The 20,291-nt window shown below is 40.4% G+C and overlaps 2 protein-coding genes across 5 annotated transcripts in view; one reads left to right on the forward strand and one right to left on the reverse strand.

The window, feature by feature from the left end:
* Positions 1-1,430, reverse strand: part of ARMC8 (armadillo repeat containing 8) — an 82,001-nt gene extending 80,571 nt beyond the window's left edge. For 2 of the 4 annotated variants that reach the window (XM_080933926.1, XM_080933928.1), the window contains exon 1: positions 1,212-1,430. In XM_080933926.1, coding sequence (XP_080790052.1) covers positions 1,212-1,256 — 45 coding nt within the window. In that variant the 5' untranslated portion in view covers positions 1,257-1,430. The remainder of the gene's footprint in view (positions 1-1,211) is intronic. The other 2 variants (XM_080933927.1, XM_080933925.1) reach the window with 1 other exon arrangement.
* A 6,632-nt stretch (positions 1,431-8,062) lies between these two features.
* DBR1 (debranching RNA lariats 1) lies at positions 8,063-18,987 on the forward strand. The gene is made up of 8 exons (XM_080934653.1): positions 8,063-8,348; positions 8,896-9,020; positions 10,691-10,771; positions 11,804-11,889; positions 13,775-13,999; positions 16,807-16,887; positions 17,108-17,253; positions 18,121-18,987. Exons 1-8 carry the CDS (start codon positions 8,152-8,154, stop codon positions 18,818-18,820), a joined length of 1,641 nt encoding a protein of 546 aa, XP_080790779.1. The 5' UTR covers positions 8,063-8,151; the 3' UTR covers positions 18,821-18,987.
* Positions 18,988-20,291: the final 1,304 nt, after the last annotated feature.

The following is a 20,291-nucleotide window of genomic DNA, read 5'->3' on the forward strand; positions in this document are numbered from 1 at the left end:
AGTTTAGTAAGATGGATCCAGGGCTAAATTCGTTGACCACCTCCCAAAATTACATTTTGCACTGTATTGTTACTTCGGTCTTTTGGGGTAGCAACATGGCTCTAACTCTGAATGGAGTGATGTACCTGGTGTCTTTTAACACATAAGTGTGTTTGTGTGAGAGGTCAGAGTAGAGGAAAAGAAACCGGTTGAAGTTGCAAAACTGTAGGGAATCTGACAAGTCATCTAGTAATCCAACTACCATCTCAGTAAGTCTCCACTGGTCGAAAAGATAACCGATCATTCTTTGCTTGCCTATTTCTTTACTTCCAACAACAAATGAATCATTGGCAGGCTCTATCTGGAGTCCAACTGTTAAAATCTATGGTTAAACCTCCCAGAGTTATCTCCCAGTAACACTCATTCTTGTTCATTTCATTCCTGGTCCTGTTTTTATTTAAGGACAATATAGTGGAAGGTGAAAGTCACCTTCTTGACTTTTTATTGTTGTTTCTTTTTATTTAAGAAAAAATAGTGTTTCTTCTAGGTATATCATATGTTCCCTTCTTTGGAATACTGGAGAAACCTATTTTTTTATTCCCACTCTTTGTCCCTCCAAAAATGCTTTGCTCTCCTTAAAGAAAACACAAACACCCGACATTAGAAATATAGTTTCTCTAGTCTCAGAGCCCGGACCTTAACAGCAGAGCAGAGCAAAGGGGTTTAAATAACCACACACAATGGCACGAGTTGCAGCTGAAGTGAAAACCTCCACAACCAAGAAGCAAGTGGTCCTGGCAGGCGTCCGGGTGCAGGGACTTGACAGAAGATGCACTGCCCTAGTTTGGCAGTTGGGTGCTGTGGCAGCTTAAGAGTTCGCACCTCTTCTAGCCACAGCCCGGGAAAGCGAAGTGGACTCAAGGTTCCAGGCCTGCCCTGAATCCTCGCAGGCAGCGAGCTCCGTCCGGAGAAGCAACAGCGCAGGAAGGAAGACCGGAGAGAGCTCGGCCAAACCCAAGCCGCGCCCATGGGCCGGCTGCCTGGAGCGGGACCTCCCCGCCGTCCTGGGAACCCGCACCGGTGGGAGCTCTCGAGGAGACGCCTCCGACTCGGCCCGGGTCTCGTGCATCCCACCTGAGGCCACCGCAGGGGGTGGTGCTCGGGAGGCTCACGGCGCCGGGGTAATGCTGTGGGCAGGACTAGGGTTGCCCGGCGCCGGGCGGGTCACTCACCGAGAGGACGCTCATGCGGATTGGGGTCTCCAACAGGCACGCCATCTTGAGCCTTCCCACCCGGCTGCTGCCGGCGCCGGCGCGCGGCCGGCACTTTCGACAGCCACCTATGGGGCCAGTAGCCGGAGCCTCTGTAGAAAGCCAGGCAAGCGGCCCAGAACCGACCCCGCCCCAGGCGTCGCTCGAGCACCGAAGGGCCGGGCAGAAGGGCGAGGAATTGGGAAACCGCGCCGGACCCAGGCTTACGAATCGTCCTCTCAGAAACAGCAGCTACTCTCCGCTGGGGTCAGAGGTGGGCGCGGGCAGCGGCCGCCGCATGCGCAGAAGCCTGCCTGCCCCACCTTCCGCTGGTAGGGGGCGGAGCTTCATCCTTGCTCTTTGAGCCGTCCTCTTAAATTTCAGTTTACAGGTTCGCCTTCCTTACCGCTAGTAGGTGAAGTTACCCACGAAGTTTGAAGTTTACTTTCACATTTATTATCTCACTCTACACCAAATTCCTAGTTTCAGTAGTATCTCCTTCTTAAAGCTGGAGAAACTGGTCTCAAAACCAGGTCTTCTGCCTGCAATGAAAAATCGCTCCACGCTTCAACGCTCACATATGACCTGCTTTATTTAGCATTGTGTGCCCGACCCACTTATTCTGGCATATTGGTAAGAACGGGTTCTCTAGAGCCAGGACGCCTGAATTTAATCCTTGCTGCTTTAGTTAGCATCAATATTTTGGACAGGTTGCTCAGCCTCTGTATATTCCAGTTCTCCCGGCTGTAAAATAAGGACAAATGAGAATAAATGAACCAGTAAACAAAACAATATGCCTGGAATGTAGAAAGCTTTACGTTGTCTTTATGTTAGAATTTTTTTCAGCCTCTAGATCAAATGGGGGAAGGGGAATTAAACTATCTGAATGTTTCCTACTAAAATACTCTGATAAGTGAAGCCATCCCTAATCCAGGTTACCTCACCTCCACTCCGTTCCCAGTGCTCTTAAAGTAAAAGCGAATCTCTCCCATTGTCCCTCATTTCCTCCGGTATTTTGATGTCTACATTCATTGCACCATTTATCACCCTTGCTTATAAGTCAGTTACGAAATGTTCCACTTCTGGAAGGCTGGAAGTTTAAGAGAACCCTGGTGCTGTAACAGCATATCCTAAGCTCCATAACTACAGTCTTTGCCAGTCTTCAACCAGTATTATTATTCATTCAATAGTTTTATTTAAAGCCAGTTTGAGCCCATTTAACATTGTTAGCTCTGTCCTAAATCATAGTCTGTGAAATCAAATGTGTTGTATTTTTTATTCTAGTACACATTGCCATTCATAAATACAAAAATTTTAATGTCCATTTGTCCATCCATATAACACCTAAAATCACGTCCTAGTATGCCTGCTACAGTCAGGCAGATGCAGTTGTACAGGACACCGGGAAAGCATTTGTACAATAGCTACATGTGAGGTCTATACTTCACCCAGTAACTTGAGCAATATATCTTCCAGGAAACTCTCCCCCAAGGAGGAGCTGGCTAACTCCCAGCTCCATATATTTTCTTTAAAATGATTTTTACATTTACTTATTTATTTATGTTTTGTTTTATGTGTGTGTATGCACACATGTGCTGGCGAGAGGTCAGCTTAGGGAGCTGGTTCTCTCTGTTCATCTAGGAGTCCAAGGATCAGGATCAAACTGTCAGGTTTAGTGGAAAGAGGTTTTACATGTTGAAGCATCTCCCCAGCCTACATCATCATCCCTTAACTTCAGGCATCAGTAGGTTCTGTCATGTAACATAATATCTCTAACAATATATTGCTACATATTGTTTTATATGTATGCCTATATGTGTGTATATGTATATATACATACACATATATATGTATATATGTATATATATATATTGATTATGGAGGTTTTGCGTAAAGTAACTTTATACTATTCATTTAGAGGAGACTACAAAAATTTTATCTTCTTGGTTTTTTATCTTCATACCCATCATAGGCATGTATTAAATGTTTGTTGAATAAACAAACAGTTTTTGCTTTGTTTCATCCTGGAACAAGATGTGAGTATAGGCAAGTTATTTGGGAAGTGCTTCCAGAAAACAGAATTAGTGAGTCTAAAAAAGAAAAGAAAAATAAAATCAATATAAGAGTCTGCTATTGATATCATTCTATATTCTTCAAGTACCTCTGAGAAATAAATAGAGGCTTAAATATGTGTCCACCATTGTGGTAGTTGAGGATTTCCCCTGGGCAATTAACTTTGCTTTTCTGATTGCCTCTCTGTGCCCACATTTGTGTGTGTGTTGGGGGGGGGGGAGTAAATCCTCAAAAACCCAACTGGGATGATCGATTGCAAGCTGACACAGCATATTGCCCAAGATGTCAGGTTCAGAGGATACTCACAACACTCCCTTAACACTTGTTACCTGTTTCTATTTACTTGTGGACCAACCTTGTGAGACATTTCTGTACTATCTCCAGGTCTTCATGAGCCCTCTCTCCCTTCCATAAGGGAAGGTTAGTGGGCACACTTTTATTGAGGGTCTCCTGTGGGTAACTAAAGCTATGGTATTTGTAAGACAGCAAGGGCCATATTAGACGCAGAGTACAATGTTCCAGAACTCCTGCAAACAAAAAACACACTTTCTCTTGTATCCAAAATAAATAAATGATAATTGTTGTAGTTAGGGTTTCTATTGCTACAATGAAAGACCATGAAATGACCAAAGTAACTTGAAGAGGAAAGGGTTTATTTGGCTTACACTTCTATATAATTGTTTATCACTGAAGGAAGTCAGGATAGAAACTCAAAACAGGGAAGGAACCAAGAGGCAAGAGCTAATGCAGGGGACATAAAGAAGTGCTGCTTACTGGTTTGCTCCACATGGCTTACTCAGTCTGTTTCTTGTAGAACCCAGGACCACCAGTACAGGGATGGCACTACCCACAATAGGCTGGACCCTCCCACATTGATCACTAATTGAGAAACTCCCTTATAATTGAGAAACTTCACAATTGAGGTTCCCTTCCGTCAGATATCTAGCTTGTGTGTCAAACACAATACAATAATAGTTTAATGAAGAAAAAATAGAAATAGAGTGTAGGACTTAAGTAGCCAATAATAAATCTGAAAAGTCTTTGTAGTATTTATATGGAATTCCCAGTTTGAATAACTATATTGTTGGGGTTCTCTGGAGTAGCAGAACTTATAGAATAATTCTCTCTATATATAGAAAGGGGATTTATTAAAATGACTTACAGTCTTTGGTCCAGCTAATCCAACAGTGACCGGGTGTGAATGCTAAATCCAGTAGTTGTTCAGTCCATGTGGCTGATTGTTTTATCTGGTCTACAGTATGTACCCGACTCTCAAAGAAGTAGGCACTAAGGCCAGGGAAGGAATGGACTTGCTATTGGGCTAAGAGCAAGCAGGAAAAGAGCAAAGGCTTCCTTCTTTCATGTCCTTGTTATATAGGCTTCTGACAGAAAATGTAATCCAGATTAAAGGTGGGCTTACGCAGCTTAAAATATTTAGATAAAAGCTGTCTCTTCCTACCTCAGAGATCCAGATAAGAAATAGATGTTCCCATTTCTAATTAAGCAAAACCCTTTACAAGTGTGCCCTTCATTTTTGAGTTTTAGTTAATTCCAGATGAAATCAAGTTAACAACCAAGAATTTTAATATAGCTATACTTGTAAAAGTAGAATTTAGGCTGATGAGATGACTCAGAAAGTAAAGGCAATTTTCACCAAGCCAACAATTTGAGCTCCATTCTTAAAAAAAAAAAAAAAAAAAAAAAAAGATGAGAGAATGAGAGAACCAATTCTTACAAGTTGTCCTCTGATCTACACACACACACACACATACGCACAACAAATAAATAAGTACACATCCACTCAAGACTACAACACAACTACTGCATCTAAGATTCAGGAGTCACCACAGAAGAGGAATCGGAAAGATTGGAAGAGCCAGAGAAATTTTGCGATGACATTGTGTCTCCTAGAAACGTCAGTTTCTAGACTCATGAAGTCTCATTGCCATGGCTGACAGAACAAGGAGCAAATAAGGTGACACACCCCTTTAACTCCAGCACTCCTGAGGCAGAGAAATGCAGATCTCTGGGATCAAGTTCCAGAAGTTTCAATAAAACCAAAAACCTAAAACCAACCAACCAACAAACAAACAAATCAAACCAATGGATGTGTTTACATGAAAGAGGAAAATCCTACGGGGCCTCAAACCTAGACAATTAAAAGCAACTAAAATGTTGAAAGTGGGAGAAACAGTCTTTCCCAGGGAGAAAGAGTCTAACTATATAGCTTAAGAGGGCCACCTTCAATGGGGATGTGTGTGTGTGTGTGTTACATGACACTTGCTTCGCTGGGCTTGGGCTCAGGTAATAGAGACCTGAATAAATGCAGGCACTATTACGGTGTCTCCTTCCAGCAAGCAGTGAAAACTGGATCAGTCAGCACACCTGCTCCTTTTGTGACCAGAGGAAGAAGTGAGTTGCTGTGCTTGGTGTATTGTCACATTCCTATAATCCCAGCTCTTTAGAGAAAATTAAAGCTCATCTAATTTATATTTGAAAATGTTGCTGAGATGAATCTTATAATAATCTGACATTTTGTACCAGTGATCAAGTGATATCTAATGTTTTGAGGCATGATTCTAAAGGAATATATACACACAATGAAAAAAAAATCCATGTAAAAGTTCTAGATGGAAGTAATTTGTATAAATTAAGAATGAAAGTCAGCTACTTTATTCTGGGGTTTGCTCTTTATGATCCCAACTACTTGGTAAATTGTGGAGAATTGTTTGAGCCTAGAAATTCAAGGCCAGCCAGGACAATGTGGTGATGTAATATGTATGGTGATGTAATATATATAAAAGAAGCTTGGGAGTTAAATTTAACAATATTGTCAAGTCATTTTTTGACATTTTAAAATTCTAATGCAGAAAGACAATGTTAGAAGCTAATGGAAACCTTCAATTTTTTAATCTTTTTCAATTTTGTAAAAGACAAAAGAATTATGTCTTTCTACTAAACTTGAGGAAACCAACCCTAAATCACTGTGGGCACAAAGTTTTTGTATTTAATTTTCTTTAAAAAAATAAGTACAGTTTTTATTTTCTCTATTCATATGCAAAACCATTAGGACTAACGTAAAAAATCAGAAGTTAAATCTCCCATGGAAACAAAATGTTGGCTCCTACATCTAGGGTTTTGTTGTCTGTACTGGTCATACTCTTACTGGTGTAATCTGAGTCTTTCTCGGTCAAGAATTTAACAAAGCCATAGCTGTGGTGCTGGTCAGTGGCTCTTTAGCAAGTAGGTACTGGCCGTGCCTGGAGAAAGAATTCCCACAACAGCACCTTTCCACCCTTCCTTTTTGTTGAGACATTTCTACCCCTTTCCTCCCATGGTGGGATCCTAATTTATTAGGAGCTTTACTCAGTAACCAAGGTGAAGTGGGGAAAAGTCCACCAGCAGTGCCTCTCTGGCTTCCTTGTATTTAGTCACTGACATCATTCCAGAGTCTTTACATTGCCCTTGATCTACTTACATGTCTTGCTTTATTTAGAATTAATTTTGGTGTCTTTGTTCCTAGGATGTTGTCTCTCTGTTTTTTAAATAAATGTGCAGATAACCCACATGGTTGATTATACCTTTCATCCCAGAGCTGGGCAACTTGCAAAAGCAGTGAGATTTCTGAGAGGTCCAGGCCAGTCTGATCTACACAGTTCCAGGCCAGTCAGAAATACATAAAAAGATCCTCTCTTAAAAGAAGAGAAGAGAAAAGGAAAGGAAAAGAATGGAAAGGAAAAGGGGAAGTAACAAATGGAACAGATGCAAAAAGAAAAAGTTAGATTTATAAAATTTTATAACCTTGATTAGATTGTCTTTTCTTTTTTGAGACAGTTTCTCTGTGGGGTTGTTTTTCTTTTTTGGTTTTATGGGACAGGGTTTCTCTGTGCATCTGCCATCCCTGTCTTAACCCATTCTGTAAGTCATGCTGACCATGAACTCACAGAGATCTGCTTGTTTATTTCTGGAATGCTAGGATTAAAGGTATGAGCCACCAATGCCTGGCCTAGATTGTACTGTGTGAGCTGAGGGGCCCCAGCTAGCTCAATAGACCCTGCTCTGAGTTGCATCAAATCAGGCTCTGGTGTGATTTGGGATGGAGGGGGTCGCTAACACTCCCCTGGCACTACATTTGTATCCCCCTTGGTTAGATTTTTCTTTTCTTTACTGGTTTGCTTCGTTGCCATTCATTCTTGATTGATTCGTCACCACCTTTTCTCTCCAGAAGTTTTCGAGATACAAACTTGCTTTCATTCATCTTGCAGTATCTAAATAGTTAGGCAAACAATTTGGTAGAAAAATACCCGTTTTCCTTAGTCAAAAATAATTTTAGAAATCTCCCCCGGGGGGTGTATAGATTTAAAACAATAAGTTTCAAAGTTGCACTTAAATTTTAATGTCATCATTACAAACCTTTTTTTACTTTCTAATTCATTTTTAAGGCGATTGTCTTTGCCGGGAAGAGGTTTGCTCTAGGGAATTGCTCAATGGCTCCTGCTCGCTTGCTTTCCTTTTACTAAATTAAATTCCTATTCTTGGAAATCTTATTTCTTTTTCTAGTTTTAAACTGTTAAACCCATCTGACTGCTAGCGCTCAAGGGATCACGAAGACAGACACGGTCTACATTAACCAAGTTTAAAGTTTCTTCCCAGAGTTGGCCAGGCCCTTCCCCCTCCCTCTCTCGCGAGACTCAGAAGCCGGAAGTTACATAAAGGAATCTAAACTCTCCGCCGCTCTATTAATGTTGGCGGGAGCCGTGAGGGCGATTTGCCCGGTGTTCTCTGCTGTTCGGCCCGGGCTGCAGGTGCTCGAGGGTGTGGCGGTGGAGTTCCGCGGCCCACCGTCAGGATGCGGGTGGCTGTGGCCGGCTGCTGCCACGGCGAGCTGGACAAGATCTACGAGACTCTGGCGCTGGCGGAGCGACGCGGCCCAGGACCGGTGGATCTCCTTCTGTGTTGTGGCGACTTCCAGGCAGTGCGTAACGAGGCCGACCTGCGCTGCATGGCTGTGCCGCCCAAGTACCGCCACATGCAGACCTTCTACAGGTGAGGGGCGCATGGCCGGGCCTCGCGTGAGGTTCCAGGTCCTCCTGCCGCTGATCTCGGTGTCTGTTGGACTTGGCGCTTAGGAAATGGCCCTGTCCTCTCTGTACACATCTGTCTCTTCTTCCCAGGGACCGGGGTGACGCCAACAGTTTTAGAGACTTTGGAATTGCTAGAACACTATGATTAGTTGATTTAATGATCCAGTTTTTACAGGACCTGCTGTGTGCTAGTCTGGGTTCTAGAAGCCCAGACTATATATATATAGCCTTGCACTTGACGAAGTTCTCGATCTCAGTGAATGTGTACTGGCTCGAGACTCAAGATTTCATTCATTCTCAAGGGCGGGTATGGGAAGATAGTGGGGACCCTTTGATCTTTGTAATTGTCTTCTTTTTTTTTCTTTTTTTCTTTTCTTTTCTTTCTTTCTTTCTTTTTTCTTTTTTTTTCTTTTCTTTTCTTTTCTTTTTTTTTTTTTTTTTGAGCTCGTATTGACCCTTTTTCTGCTGTGGTTAGTTTGGTTCCTGACAACTTTACCGTTATGTTATAGATATTACTCTGGAGAGAAAAAGGCCCCGGTTCTCACCATCTTTATTGGAGGAAACCATGAAGCCTCAAACCATTTGCAAGAGTTACCTTATGGTGGCTGGGTAGCGCCAAATATTTACTATTTAGGTATGTGTTTATGTCTACTTTTTTTTTTTTTTTTTTGTCTTGTCAAAATTTGTACCAGTTGGGCAGCCTCTAGAAGACATGTTGGTGAATGCCATTAACTTAAATAATCATGAGAATTGAGTTAAAATAGTTATTAATTAAAATGGGCAGTCATGAACATACATCCATTTTTTCTTCTAATGATTTAGATAATAGTTAATATTTTTAACTGTAGGTTTTTTTTTTTTTTTTGCTTTTTCTTATTGAATTAAACTTTATAATGGAAAATGCTAAGCATACATGAAAATACCAAGCAGTATAATAAATTTCTCTACTTGTTAACTTCAACGTTTACTATTCTGTTCTACTCCTGCATTTAAATATCCAGTAGTGTTTAAACTTTCCCTGTGGAAGATGACTGGGATGTCTTAAAGCAAATTCTAACCACTGGATTATTTCATTTGTATGTTTTTAAGTACATGACACCCTCTCCCCTGATTTATTTATTTATTATATATACAGTGTTCTGACTGGTAGGGCAGAAGAGGGCACCAGATTACATTATAGATGGTTGTGAGCCACCATATGGTGCTGGGAATTGAACTCAGGACCAGCATCCAGTGCTCTTAACCTCTGAGCCATCTCTCCAGTCCCTAAGTACATGAATTTTGAGTCATAGTTTTTTAGACGCACATAGTTCTGTCCTTATCTTGTGCCTTGTTCATGCTCATTTCTCTCGGTTATCAGATCTACAAATGACTTGCTCAGGTAGGATCCAAATATTTGGTGTTCAGGACTGTCTATTAGACTCTTTCCATCCTTCCTTTCTTTGTTTCTTTTTTCTTTTTCCTCTGTAGTTTATTGTTGTAGGCAACAAGATTGATTGCTTTGTAGTATTTCCTGTACTCTGGATTTAGCTGGTTGGATTTATTATGACATCACTTGAAATGTCCCTTCTACTTTCCACATCTTTGAAAGTTTTCGGTTCTTTTTTCTCTTTGTTTAAATGATTGTTTCTAGAATAATTGTCAGGTTTTTCTCTTGATAAAAATCTCAGCTTTGGGAATTTTGTTTCTCTTTGTCTTTCGACAATCTCAGTATTATAAATAGATGAATTTAGGCCAGGCATGTTTTTAATTCCAACACTCTGGAGGTAGAGGCAGGCTGATCTCTAGGAGTTTGATGCCAGCCATGTCTCTGTAGTGAATTCCAGGTTACCCAGAACTACATCCTAAGACTTGTCTCAAACAAATAAAAAGAAAAGGTGGAATTGTCAGTTGAGTCAAAAATGAGGAAACTGCTGTTTCTTTGGACATTACACCTGTTGCCTTGACTCCCACTGTGCAAGTCCATTACAGGACATTTTCCTTCCTCTCTCCAATTCCTCCCACCTGCTGCACATTCAGCTAAGTATCACCATGTGCTATTAGGTACTACAGTGTGCCATTTGCTTTTCACATCCTGCCTCCTCAAATCACTTAGTTGGCTCCTTTTAGAACCCACTTAGTGGCTCCAGGCCTCCTCTGCCTTGTAGATCACTAGCATATCACAGTGTATGAAGAGTGACCTTAGTATGGCAAATATCTTCAAATGATTTGAGGACTGCATACAGTTCCAGGCTTCTAGAAGGTTTATTCTCTTAGTAGATTCCTTTTTCCTATACCGTTTTACTAAGTTGTATAATTTTCCAGGTTTGGCTGGTGTTGTCAGATACCGAGGAGTAAGGATTGGCGGCATCTCTGGCATATTTAAATCTCATGACTATAGAAAAGGTATTGTTCTGAGGGAACTACTTTTATATTTTAGAGCTTGCATGTCCTCTAGTAAAATAACCAAAATTTATAGTTTGACTTATTCCTCAGGTTTCTTCTGTAAGTGGTAATTCTAATTTTTTATTTTAAGTATTTTATGGGCAGGAAAATGTAAATGCTATATAGCGTATATAGCATATCTATGTGTCCATGATCTAGTTTTATCAGTATTTGCCATTTTAATTTTGATTTTCTTTTTTAAAGATTTATTTATTTCATTTATGTGAGTATACTGTCTTCAGACACACCAGAAGAGGGCATCGGGTCCCATTACAGATGGTTGTGCGCCACCATGAGGTTGCTGGGAATTGAACTCAGGACCTCTGGAAGAGCACCCAGTGCTCTTAACCACTGAGCCACCTCTCCAGCCCCTTTAATTTTGATTTTTTTTTTAAAGAAATAACAGTATAGGTTCAGTCGAAGTTCATTGACTACACTGTTGTATTCCTCTTCTTCCCCCTCCAATAACTAGGGAATTGTTGTTTCCAGTTTGGTGTTTATCATTCACTTGATTATTAATTTCACTACTGAATACACAGGTTCAGTGTGTTGGACAGTGTACTTTACACTTAGTATAAATGTGTCTCATTTGCTTGCATCGATTTCCAGCTTACTTCCTGCTTTAACATGTTTTTGAAATCCATGTCATCACCTGTTACCTGTAATCTCCTCATTTGTAGATAGTATTTCATTATGTAGACACCACAGTTACCTTTCATTCCACCGTATCTAAGTGATTTTCGGTTAGAGATGTGGCTTACATTCATGTAGATTCCACAAGTTTCATGAGTTAAATTGACAACTAAAACATATATCTAATGTAACTGTTAGTTGAAAGTCTATCCTCATCCTATCCCCTCTGTTCTCCATGGAGCTAAACTGTGGGCATGGACTCCAAAGATGGGCTTTGTGTTACATGATCCATGTGACTGTAAACTTGGAACCACTTTTGGAAAGACAATGGTAATACAATTTATTTCTTTTAAATTTAAGGTCATTTTGAGTGCCCCCCTTATAATTCATCTACCATAAGGAGTATATATCATGTGAGAAATATAGAAGTCTACAAATTAAAACAGGTATGTGAAAAGTATATAACAGTGACTTGAAATAAATTTAATTTTGTATATTTAAATTTGTAAAATGTCCTTGATTATATTGGCTTGCAATATTTGAGACTACCACTTTAGTGTTTCTAAAATTCAGTTTGGATAGTTTTTAGGAGGTTCACAGTTGAACAATTTTAATTTTTGATGGCTAAAACTTTATTGTAACAAGCACTTGTAATTTAATTTGTGGTTGTACATATTATACTTATATATCTTTTAAAGATTAATTTATTTTATATATGTGAGTACACTGTTGCTCTCTTCAGACACACCAGAAGAGGCATCGGATCCCATTACAGATGGTTGTGAGCCACCATGTGGATGCTGGGAATTGAACTCAGGACCTCTGGAAGAGCAGTCAGTGCTCTAACCACTGAGCCATCTCTCCAAACCATAAAGTGATATTTTTAAGCATTTTAGCCAGGTGTGATGGTACACACCTCTGATCTCATCACTCAGCAGGCTGAGGCAAGAAGATTATGAGTCTGAGGTTAGCTTGGGCTGCAAAGTAGAACCTCATGTCAGGAGAAAAAAGAGAGAAAACAAAATTTTATATCACTAAATTTTAGTATTAGATAAAAATAGCAAAATAATAGTATTAAATATAAAAATAGGAAAGATGATAGAGGATATGACAAATTCTGAAAAGTATCAAAATACTGACTTAAGTGATGAATGGGTGAACCTAAGTTTTTGAGAACCCACTCCAGGGCTGATCCGTTTTCACACATGGTATTTCATATAATCTCATTCAAATTCAGTGAGGTAGCTCTCACTCTGCTTTCCCTGCTTAGGAATGGCTTAGTGGTTAAGATCACTGGCTGCTCTCCCAGAGGACTGGGGATTAATTCCTAGCACCCACATAGCAGCTCACAACTGCCTGTAACTCCAGTTCCAGGGATCTGACACAGACATACTTAGGTAAAACACCAGTGCACTTAAAATTTAGGAAAACAAAAACTAAAACATCAATAATGCCAAGTCAAGATGCAGTTAGACAAGGAAGCTGCCCTGATAGTCTATAGTCAAGCCCGTCTCAGGTCTCAGTCCTCAGTCCTCCGCCCCACACTGTCTCAGCTGCAGTGCATAGAGGCTCACAGGCCTTTCCTGTGCTCTGATTGTATTGTTCTTTTGGGTACCTTTGTTCACCAATCTAAATCCTACTTATTTATCCCCTGAGACCCAAGTGGATACTACTTTCCAACCAGCATTCCTCTAGTTTGTAGCCATTACTCTTCAATTCTCATTATCCTGTTCAGCTCCATTATACATTAAGTGGTTACTGTTTCAATTCAGTTTTCCAAGCACTTGTTTCACATTACTTGATGGAGCACAAGTTGTGTTTTCCCTACAAGCAGCTTTAGATTTTAGTTGGTACTGTGGAAATACCTTAGGGGAAAAGATGTGGGTCTAGGGGTCCACACCAAGGCTGGTGATGCAGGCACTCCTTCTCCCACTTCTTCCTGGTTATGTCAGAAATCTTATTAAATCTGTTTTCTCTAGATCTTCAAGAATTTAATTACTTTACCAGGGGAAAGGAACTATGGCTATTATAGATTTTAGGAATCTGGTGTGGCAGGTCTCAGCTGATTGGCAGACTAATAAAAATGTCTCTGCTGCCCCGCTTTTGCAGCAGAAAAATAAGATCATTTCTGAGGCACAGAAAAGTCTGTTTCTCTTTGTCTAGGTGAATGAGGAACTTAGTGTTTTTATTATTTCCTTAAAGTGTCCTTAGGATGAATTAACACAGAAGGCAAGATCATCAGTCAGCAAGAGGGAGTGCATGGCTGGGGAGGGAGTTACTTTTGGTTACCCTCTTTCTAAGAAGTTTCTTTCTGTTTTTCTGTTCATAAAGTTAAAGCAGCCTGTACATATATTCTTATCTCATGATTGGCCAAGAAATATATATCATTATGGAAATAAGAAGCAGCTTCTTAAGACCAAATCTTTTTTCCGCCAAGAGGTGGAAAATAGCACACTCGGGAGTCCCGCTGCCTCGGAGCTGCTGGAGCACCTGAAGCCTGCATACTGGTTCTCGGCACACCTGCATGTGAAGTTTGCAGCCTTGATGCAGCATCAGGTAGGACAGAAAACACTCTTTTTGCCTTAATAAATGCTTACTGCACATGACCTAGGCACTGGGGGTACAGTGGTAAAACCAGAGAAAGAAACACAGTTCACCTCTTAGGAGTTGCTCCCTCAGTACTCTGTGTAGGGAAGAAATGAGCAGGCAATTACAAGCAGGGTGAGTGGGAGAAAAGGCCTGAGTGTTTGAGGGTACCTACCTAGTTTAGACTCTGGTAGGCTGGGGTTGGTCTAGTTTTGGAGAGGGAAAGTTTCCAAAGACCTGCATGGCTGAGCTGAATTTAAAGTGCCGGGGGAAATAGAGTCTGAGTGTTTTAATAAAGGGACCACCATGTTTGAAGACTTAAAGGTCACAGAGCACAGTGCACTTAGGGTATTAGCTCCTATTCCTGAATTATAGAGACAGATAAAGCTGGAATAGAAACAGAACTGCTTCTGGGCAGAGCTTGTTTCTTCTAGAGTAAGTTCACATTAGAAAGGGCCTTAGAGGGCTGGAGAGATGGTTCAGCAGTTAAGAACACTAAGGTCCTCAGTTCAATTACCAGCAACTACATGGTGTTTCATGACCATCTCTAAAGGATTTGATGCCCTCTTCTGGCATGTAGTTGTATATGCAGACAGCATTCCTACATTTAAAAAATACACACACACACACACACACACACACACACGTTTAAAAGGGAAAGGGCTTAGGGTTATTTTTAAATAAAACTGTATTTCAGGAACATTATGCCTCTAATGCAGAGAAGGGTTTGGTCTAGTTGCTTTGGGAAGCACTGCATGTCACATCCACAAAGACAGTGCCCATTGGGCCATTGGACCTTTGAGAAGGTCTCCAGAAGCAGATATCTCCAGCTGCTAATGCTGTATTTTCCAGATGGTTTCCCTATGGAGTAGTTCAGGAGAAAGCAAATTTGGTTTAAAACTCTAGAAGGTGATGGGAAAGTTAGAGACTGATGGAACCAGGAGGTTGTTCTAGAAAGATTAATTGGCAGGTTTGTGTGGATTGGAGGGATGGCAAATCAGAAACATGGTGCTGTTTAACAAAGAACAGAGAATGAAGCAGATTCTAGAGAGATTGGAAACAGAAATAAGGATTTGGTGAGAACGGGGAATGCAGGATGACAACCAGAGGGCTTTTTGGGAAACCATTTGGAAAATGCAGGGTTAATAGTTGGAAATTTCCTCATGTCTTCCATAGAATTTCTCAGCATCTTTAATACATGAATGAGCACTTTCTAGAGAGGAATGTGGTGTGTGATGCTTCCCAAACTTCTTTCTTACTTTCCTACTCTGGCAACACGCCTGTGATAGTTTGTATATGAAAATACTACGAAAGCCCTTTGTGCTGTGGTCCTCCAGAAGAGTAGACGTCTGGCCTCTCAGTGGTCATGCTTGCTTGATGATGTGCAAGCGCACCTGTAGACCTGCTTTCCTTTCCACAGCCACCTGCTTGGTTTGGTTCTAAAGGCCTTGTGGCACTCCTGAGATTTGTTTTTATTTATTTTTAATATGACTGTGGGGTCTCACTGTGTAGACAGGCTGGCCTTGAACCCTGATCTGGCCTCCTCTGCCTTCTGAGTGCTGGGATTAGAGACTTGTCACCATGCCTGGCCAGCTTCTGAGCTTTCATTGGAGTCTGATTGGCTGCTTTGCTCAGCTCCATCTCTGTTGTCATCCTCAGGAGCATCATCTCTGTATCACTTCAGTCCTTTTCATTGGCTCATCTGCCTCCTTTAACTTGCCAGTGTTCTGTTAACCCTTCCACCCACTCCAAAGTCACCTTTTCTCAAAACTGTCTTGTTGCCAGACCTTCCCATAGTCTCTGTGCCTCACATTAATAACAAGTCATTCACCACTACAGGACTGATCCTTGATCTGCAGGTGTGGCACACCGCCTGGTCCTCCTTGTCTTCTCCCTGGGTGTCCTTTCCTGTTTCCAGTCAGTCACTTTTGTCTTGCTTATTGTGACCTTACTTGGGCTACCTCCCTCTGTCTCCTTTAGCTGATTCACTTTTGAAAAAATTGTTTTATTGGGGTACAATGTACATATCAAGATTAACACTTCTTAAATATGTAATTTAGTAATTTTAAGTAAATGTCTATTGTTGTATGAATATGAATGCCATAGTCCAGTCTTTTTCTTGGTTTGTTTTGTTGTTGTTTTGTTTTTTTGTTTGTTTGGTTGGATTTTTTTTTTTTTTTTTTTTTTTTTTTGAGACAAGAGTTTTTCTGTGTAGCCCTGGCTATCCTAGAATTCACTATGAAGACCACGGTGGCCTCTAACTCATAGAGATCCACCTGCCTCTCCCACTGGAGTATTGAAATTAAAGTCATGTGCCACCATCTAGCTCACAGGCACTTTGTCCATCATGACCTAGAATCTTCGTGATCAACTTTGCATCCTTAGCTGTAGATATCCACTGATTTGAGTTGTGTCTCTTCCAAATAATTTATGTAAAAAGAATCATAAAGTACAGGTTTTTAGCAATGTGTTTCTTTCATTTGTGTGAATCACCCACGTAGCTCATGTCAGTGTTGACATCATCATCCCCATCATCGTCATCATCAGTGTTTGAATTTTGGAAGAAATGGCAGCCAGCAGTGGCTAATGCATTGCACATCACTGCCCAAGTGGGTGGAGACTGCCCTCCTTTTTTTCTTTATTTGTTTACTTGCTTGATAGTCGTTCTTTTAACATAGAATTGGGAGCATGTGTAAAAACTGTTATTTCTCTTCTATTCAATGTATGAATTATTTGTGCTGTTTTATCATCTGTAAATTGTGGTTTCTATCATCTAGGCCACAGATAAAGAACAAGCAGGCAAAGAAACTAAGTTTTTAGCCTTGGACAAGTGCTTGCCACACAGAGACTTTCTTCAGGTAAGAAGAAAATGAGTAGTCATTTTACAAAAGTTTTACTCTTCCAGTGTTTTTAAAGAACTAGTTTTTATTTCCAACTTTATTTGTGCTATTTGTAATTTATGTTTTCTGAAAATTCTTTGGTGTTGCTTATGTTAACATTTTAAAATTAAATTGATTTAAAGTTATTTGACTGTTAAACATAAATGAATTACCTAAATTTTCTGATTTTGTCCTATAGGTGTTAGAGATAGAACATGACCCCAGTGCTCCTGAGCACTTAGAGTATGATGTTGAATGGCTTACTGTTCTCAGGGCCACTGATGACCTGATTAATGTGACTGGGGGCCTATGGAACATGCCTGAAAACAACGGTCTGCATGCAAGGTAGTTCTGCTCCCCCTTTAGAGCTTGCCTTCTGCACTGCATGTATACTTTTGTCTCTCATCTGTGTTGTGTTCTGCTTCCTGAGGAGTTTCCTTGTCTGCAGAAAAGAGGGAGCATGGTGACAATGGTTTTGGGTTCTGAGCATCTGGCAAGCCTCCTAGCAAGTGCCTGCTTGATGACCTGACACACTGAGCTGTAGTAATTCCTTTGGTCTCTGTTTTGGGCCTAACTTGGGGATTTATACTCCTTGGGTCACTGACCACAGGATCCAAGTTTTGTGCCCACATTTGACTGACAATTATGTTTTATTTCTAAAGACTCTTTGCTAAGTTAATTATAATTTTAACACCTGGGTTTTTTCTTTTAATTTTTATTTTATGCAAATGGGTGTTTTCCCTGCATGAATACATGTGCACCACACATATGCTTGGCACCAGTGGAGGCCAGAATTGGGAGTCAGATCCTTGGAACTGGAATTACAAATGGCTATGAGCCATTTAGATGCTGGGAATTAAACCCCATTCCTCTGTGCAAGTAGCCTGAGTTCTTAACCACTGAGCCATCTTTGCAGCTTTTATGTAGAATTTTTGTTTTGTTTTGTTTTATTTTTAGAGACAGGGTTTCTCTGTGTAGCCTTGGTTGTTCGGAAACTTACTCTGTGGACCAGGCCGACCTAAAACTCAAGAAATCCACCTGCCTCTGTCTCCCAAGTGCTGGATTAAAGACCTGTGCCACCACTTCCCAGCTTTCATATAGAATTTTTAACGTTTCATCTTAAATCCTTGTATCTGGAGTCCATACTTAGGTGTCATTACTTACTGTTTGAAAGTGATAATTTGTATAAATCAATTGCTCTGACTGTTACAGGTGGGATTATAGTGCAACTGAAGAAGCTATGAAAGACGTAATGGAAAGGTTGAACCATGACCCTAAAGTCCCTTGTAACTTCAGCATGACAGCTGCTTGTTATGATCCTAGTAAGCCACAGACACAAGTGCAGCTGGTTCACAGGATCAATCCACAGACTACTGAGTTCTGTGCCCAGCTTGGCATCGCAGACATTAATGTCCTGATTCAGAAGGCCAAGGAAGAGCATCATCTGTGTGGTGAATATGAGCAGCAGGGAGATCTGGGGACTGATGACTCTGAAGAGGATCGGAGTGAATACAACACAGACACATCTGCCCTGTCCTCCATTAATCCAGATGAAATAATGTTGGATGAAGAGGAGGAAGAGGAGGAAAAAGCTGTAAGTGCTCATAGTGACATGAATACACCCTCTGTGGAACCTTCTTCTGATCAGGCTTCTGACCTTTCTACAAGCTTTTCTGATGTCAGGAACTTACCAAGTTCCATGTTTGTGTCTTCTGACGATGCATCCTATTCTCCAGCTAGTGGGGAGGGGAAATCTGGTGAAACTGTAGAGTCTGGGGATGAAAAAGACTTAGCTGAGTTTCCACTGAAGAGGCTGAGTAATGAACACGAACCTGAACAAAGAAAGAAAATAAAGAGGAGGAACCAAGCCATCTATGCTGCAGTAGATGATGAGGATGCTGATGGCGAATAAGACAAAGGACTCGACTGTGATGATACAGGGGTGTGATTTCAAGACTCTAATTTTAGGGCATAATTTCTGATTTATGAATGGACTTTGTAATAATGAAATGATGGAATTTTGGTTATAAGCTCTGTATTTAGGTATATGTTTATATGATTCAGATATAGACTTATTAAAATTTCATATGAAATTTGATTGATGACTATTTTTAAGGCATTCACTTCCATAATTTTCAGCACTTACTACACATGAATTTTGAGAAACACTGTTCTCTAAGATGGAACTATGAAGATTTCATAAATGTTTTGATATATTAAATGCCACTTAATTGCTGAAATCATTCTATTGGCTTTTGTATATTACATTTTAGCTAAATTTTTATGTAACTTTGGTACCTATATTCAGGTTATCTTGGCATGCTGCAGTTTAATATTAAGTAACATATATATTAATATATAATTATTCAATATTAATTAAATCTAAAACAAGTATATAAATGCTGTCCATCCTGCTGCATGATAGATGGGTGGCAGTGAAGTATTTTCAGAGATCCATGTGGAACATCTCTTGTCTCCTGCTGTATCATGGTTGCCTGGGGAGATTGCCCCGGACTTTGGAAGAGGAATCATGGGGTCTTTTCTCAGCAGCCGTCCAGATCCTGGCACTGGCTTAGGGAGGTCCTGAAGTGCCGAGCATGCATCTTGTTAGCATTTGACTTCATAAAGCTTGGTGCCTTTGAGGGTTTTGTTTCCTTTCATTTTTTTTTTTTTTTCACTTTAAAAGATTCTTTTCTAATTTACATAGGTATTTGAAACTGGATTTTCCCCCACTCTTTTGGATTCTACAAATTCAGACTTTGGTTTTCCCCAGAAAAGACTTTTTAACAAGGAAAAGAACACTTACATGCCTGAGGTAATCTAGAGTATTAAACTCCCCTGAAAACATCTTAAAGCAGAAAGTATAAGACAAAATACTAGAGGACTAGAGAGATGGCTCAGTGGTTAAGAGCACTGACTGCTCTTCCAGAGGTCCTGAGTTCAATTCCCAGCAACCACATGATGGCTCTCAACCAACTGTAATGAGATCTGATGCCCTCTTCTGGTGTGTCTGAAGACAGCTGCAGTGTACTCATATACATTAAATTTTTTTTAAAGACAAATACTAGAACTAATCAGTACTAATTCTAAAAAACAAACAATGCTCTAGTTTTCCCAAGGAAGTATGCAAACATAAACTGTGCTTGGTAGGCCAGACCCTTAATCCTAATACTCAGGATAACAGGTTATCTAAGGTTAACCTGATCTACCAAGTGGGTTCCAGGTCAGCCAGGGCTAATGTAGAGAGACAGTATCTCAAAAAAAAAGAAAAAAAAAAAAAAAAGTAAATAGATGCAAAACGTGTTATTCTTGCAACACTAAAAGCTTGGTAGAATGTATGGTTGGAATTTCTTAGAAACATAGAATGTAGTGATGCCAGTTGT

The sequence above is a fragment of the Micromys minutus genome (assembly GCF_963924665.1).
Source record: "Micromys minutus genome assembly, chromosome: 21".
Lineage (NCBI taxonomy): Eukaryota > Metazoa > Chordata > Mammalia > Rodentia > Muridae > Micromys > Micromys minutus.

What these genes read in the sequence shown, in the direction of transcription:
- DBR1 (XM_080934653.1), top strand. Translation starts at nt 8,152, where the DNA reads ATGCGGGTGGCTGTGGCCGGCTGCTGCCACGGCGAGCTGGACAAGATC. An exon ending in GCCAAATATTTACTATTTAG is followed by an intron (nt 9,021 to 10,690) that starts GTATGTGTTTAT and finishes ATAATTTTCCAG; the next exon opens with GTTTGGCTGGTGTTGTCAGA. An exon ending in CAGCCTTGATGCAGCATCAG is followed by an intron (nt 14,000 to 16,806) that starts GTAGGACAGAAA and finishes TCTATCATCTAG; the next exon opens with GCCACAGATAAAGAACAAGC.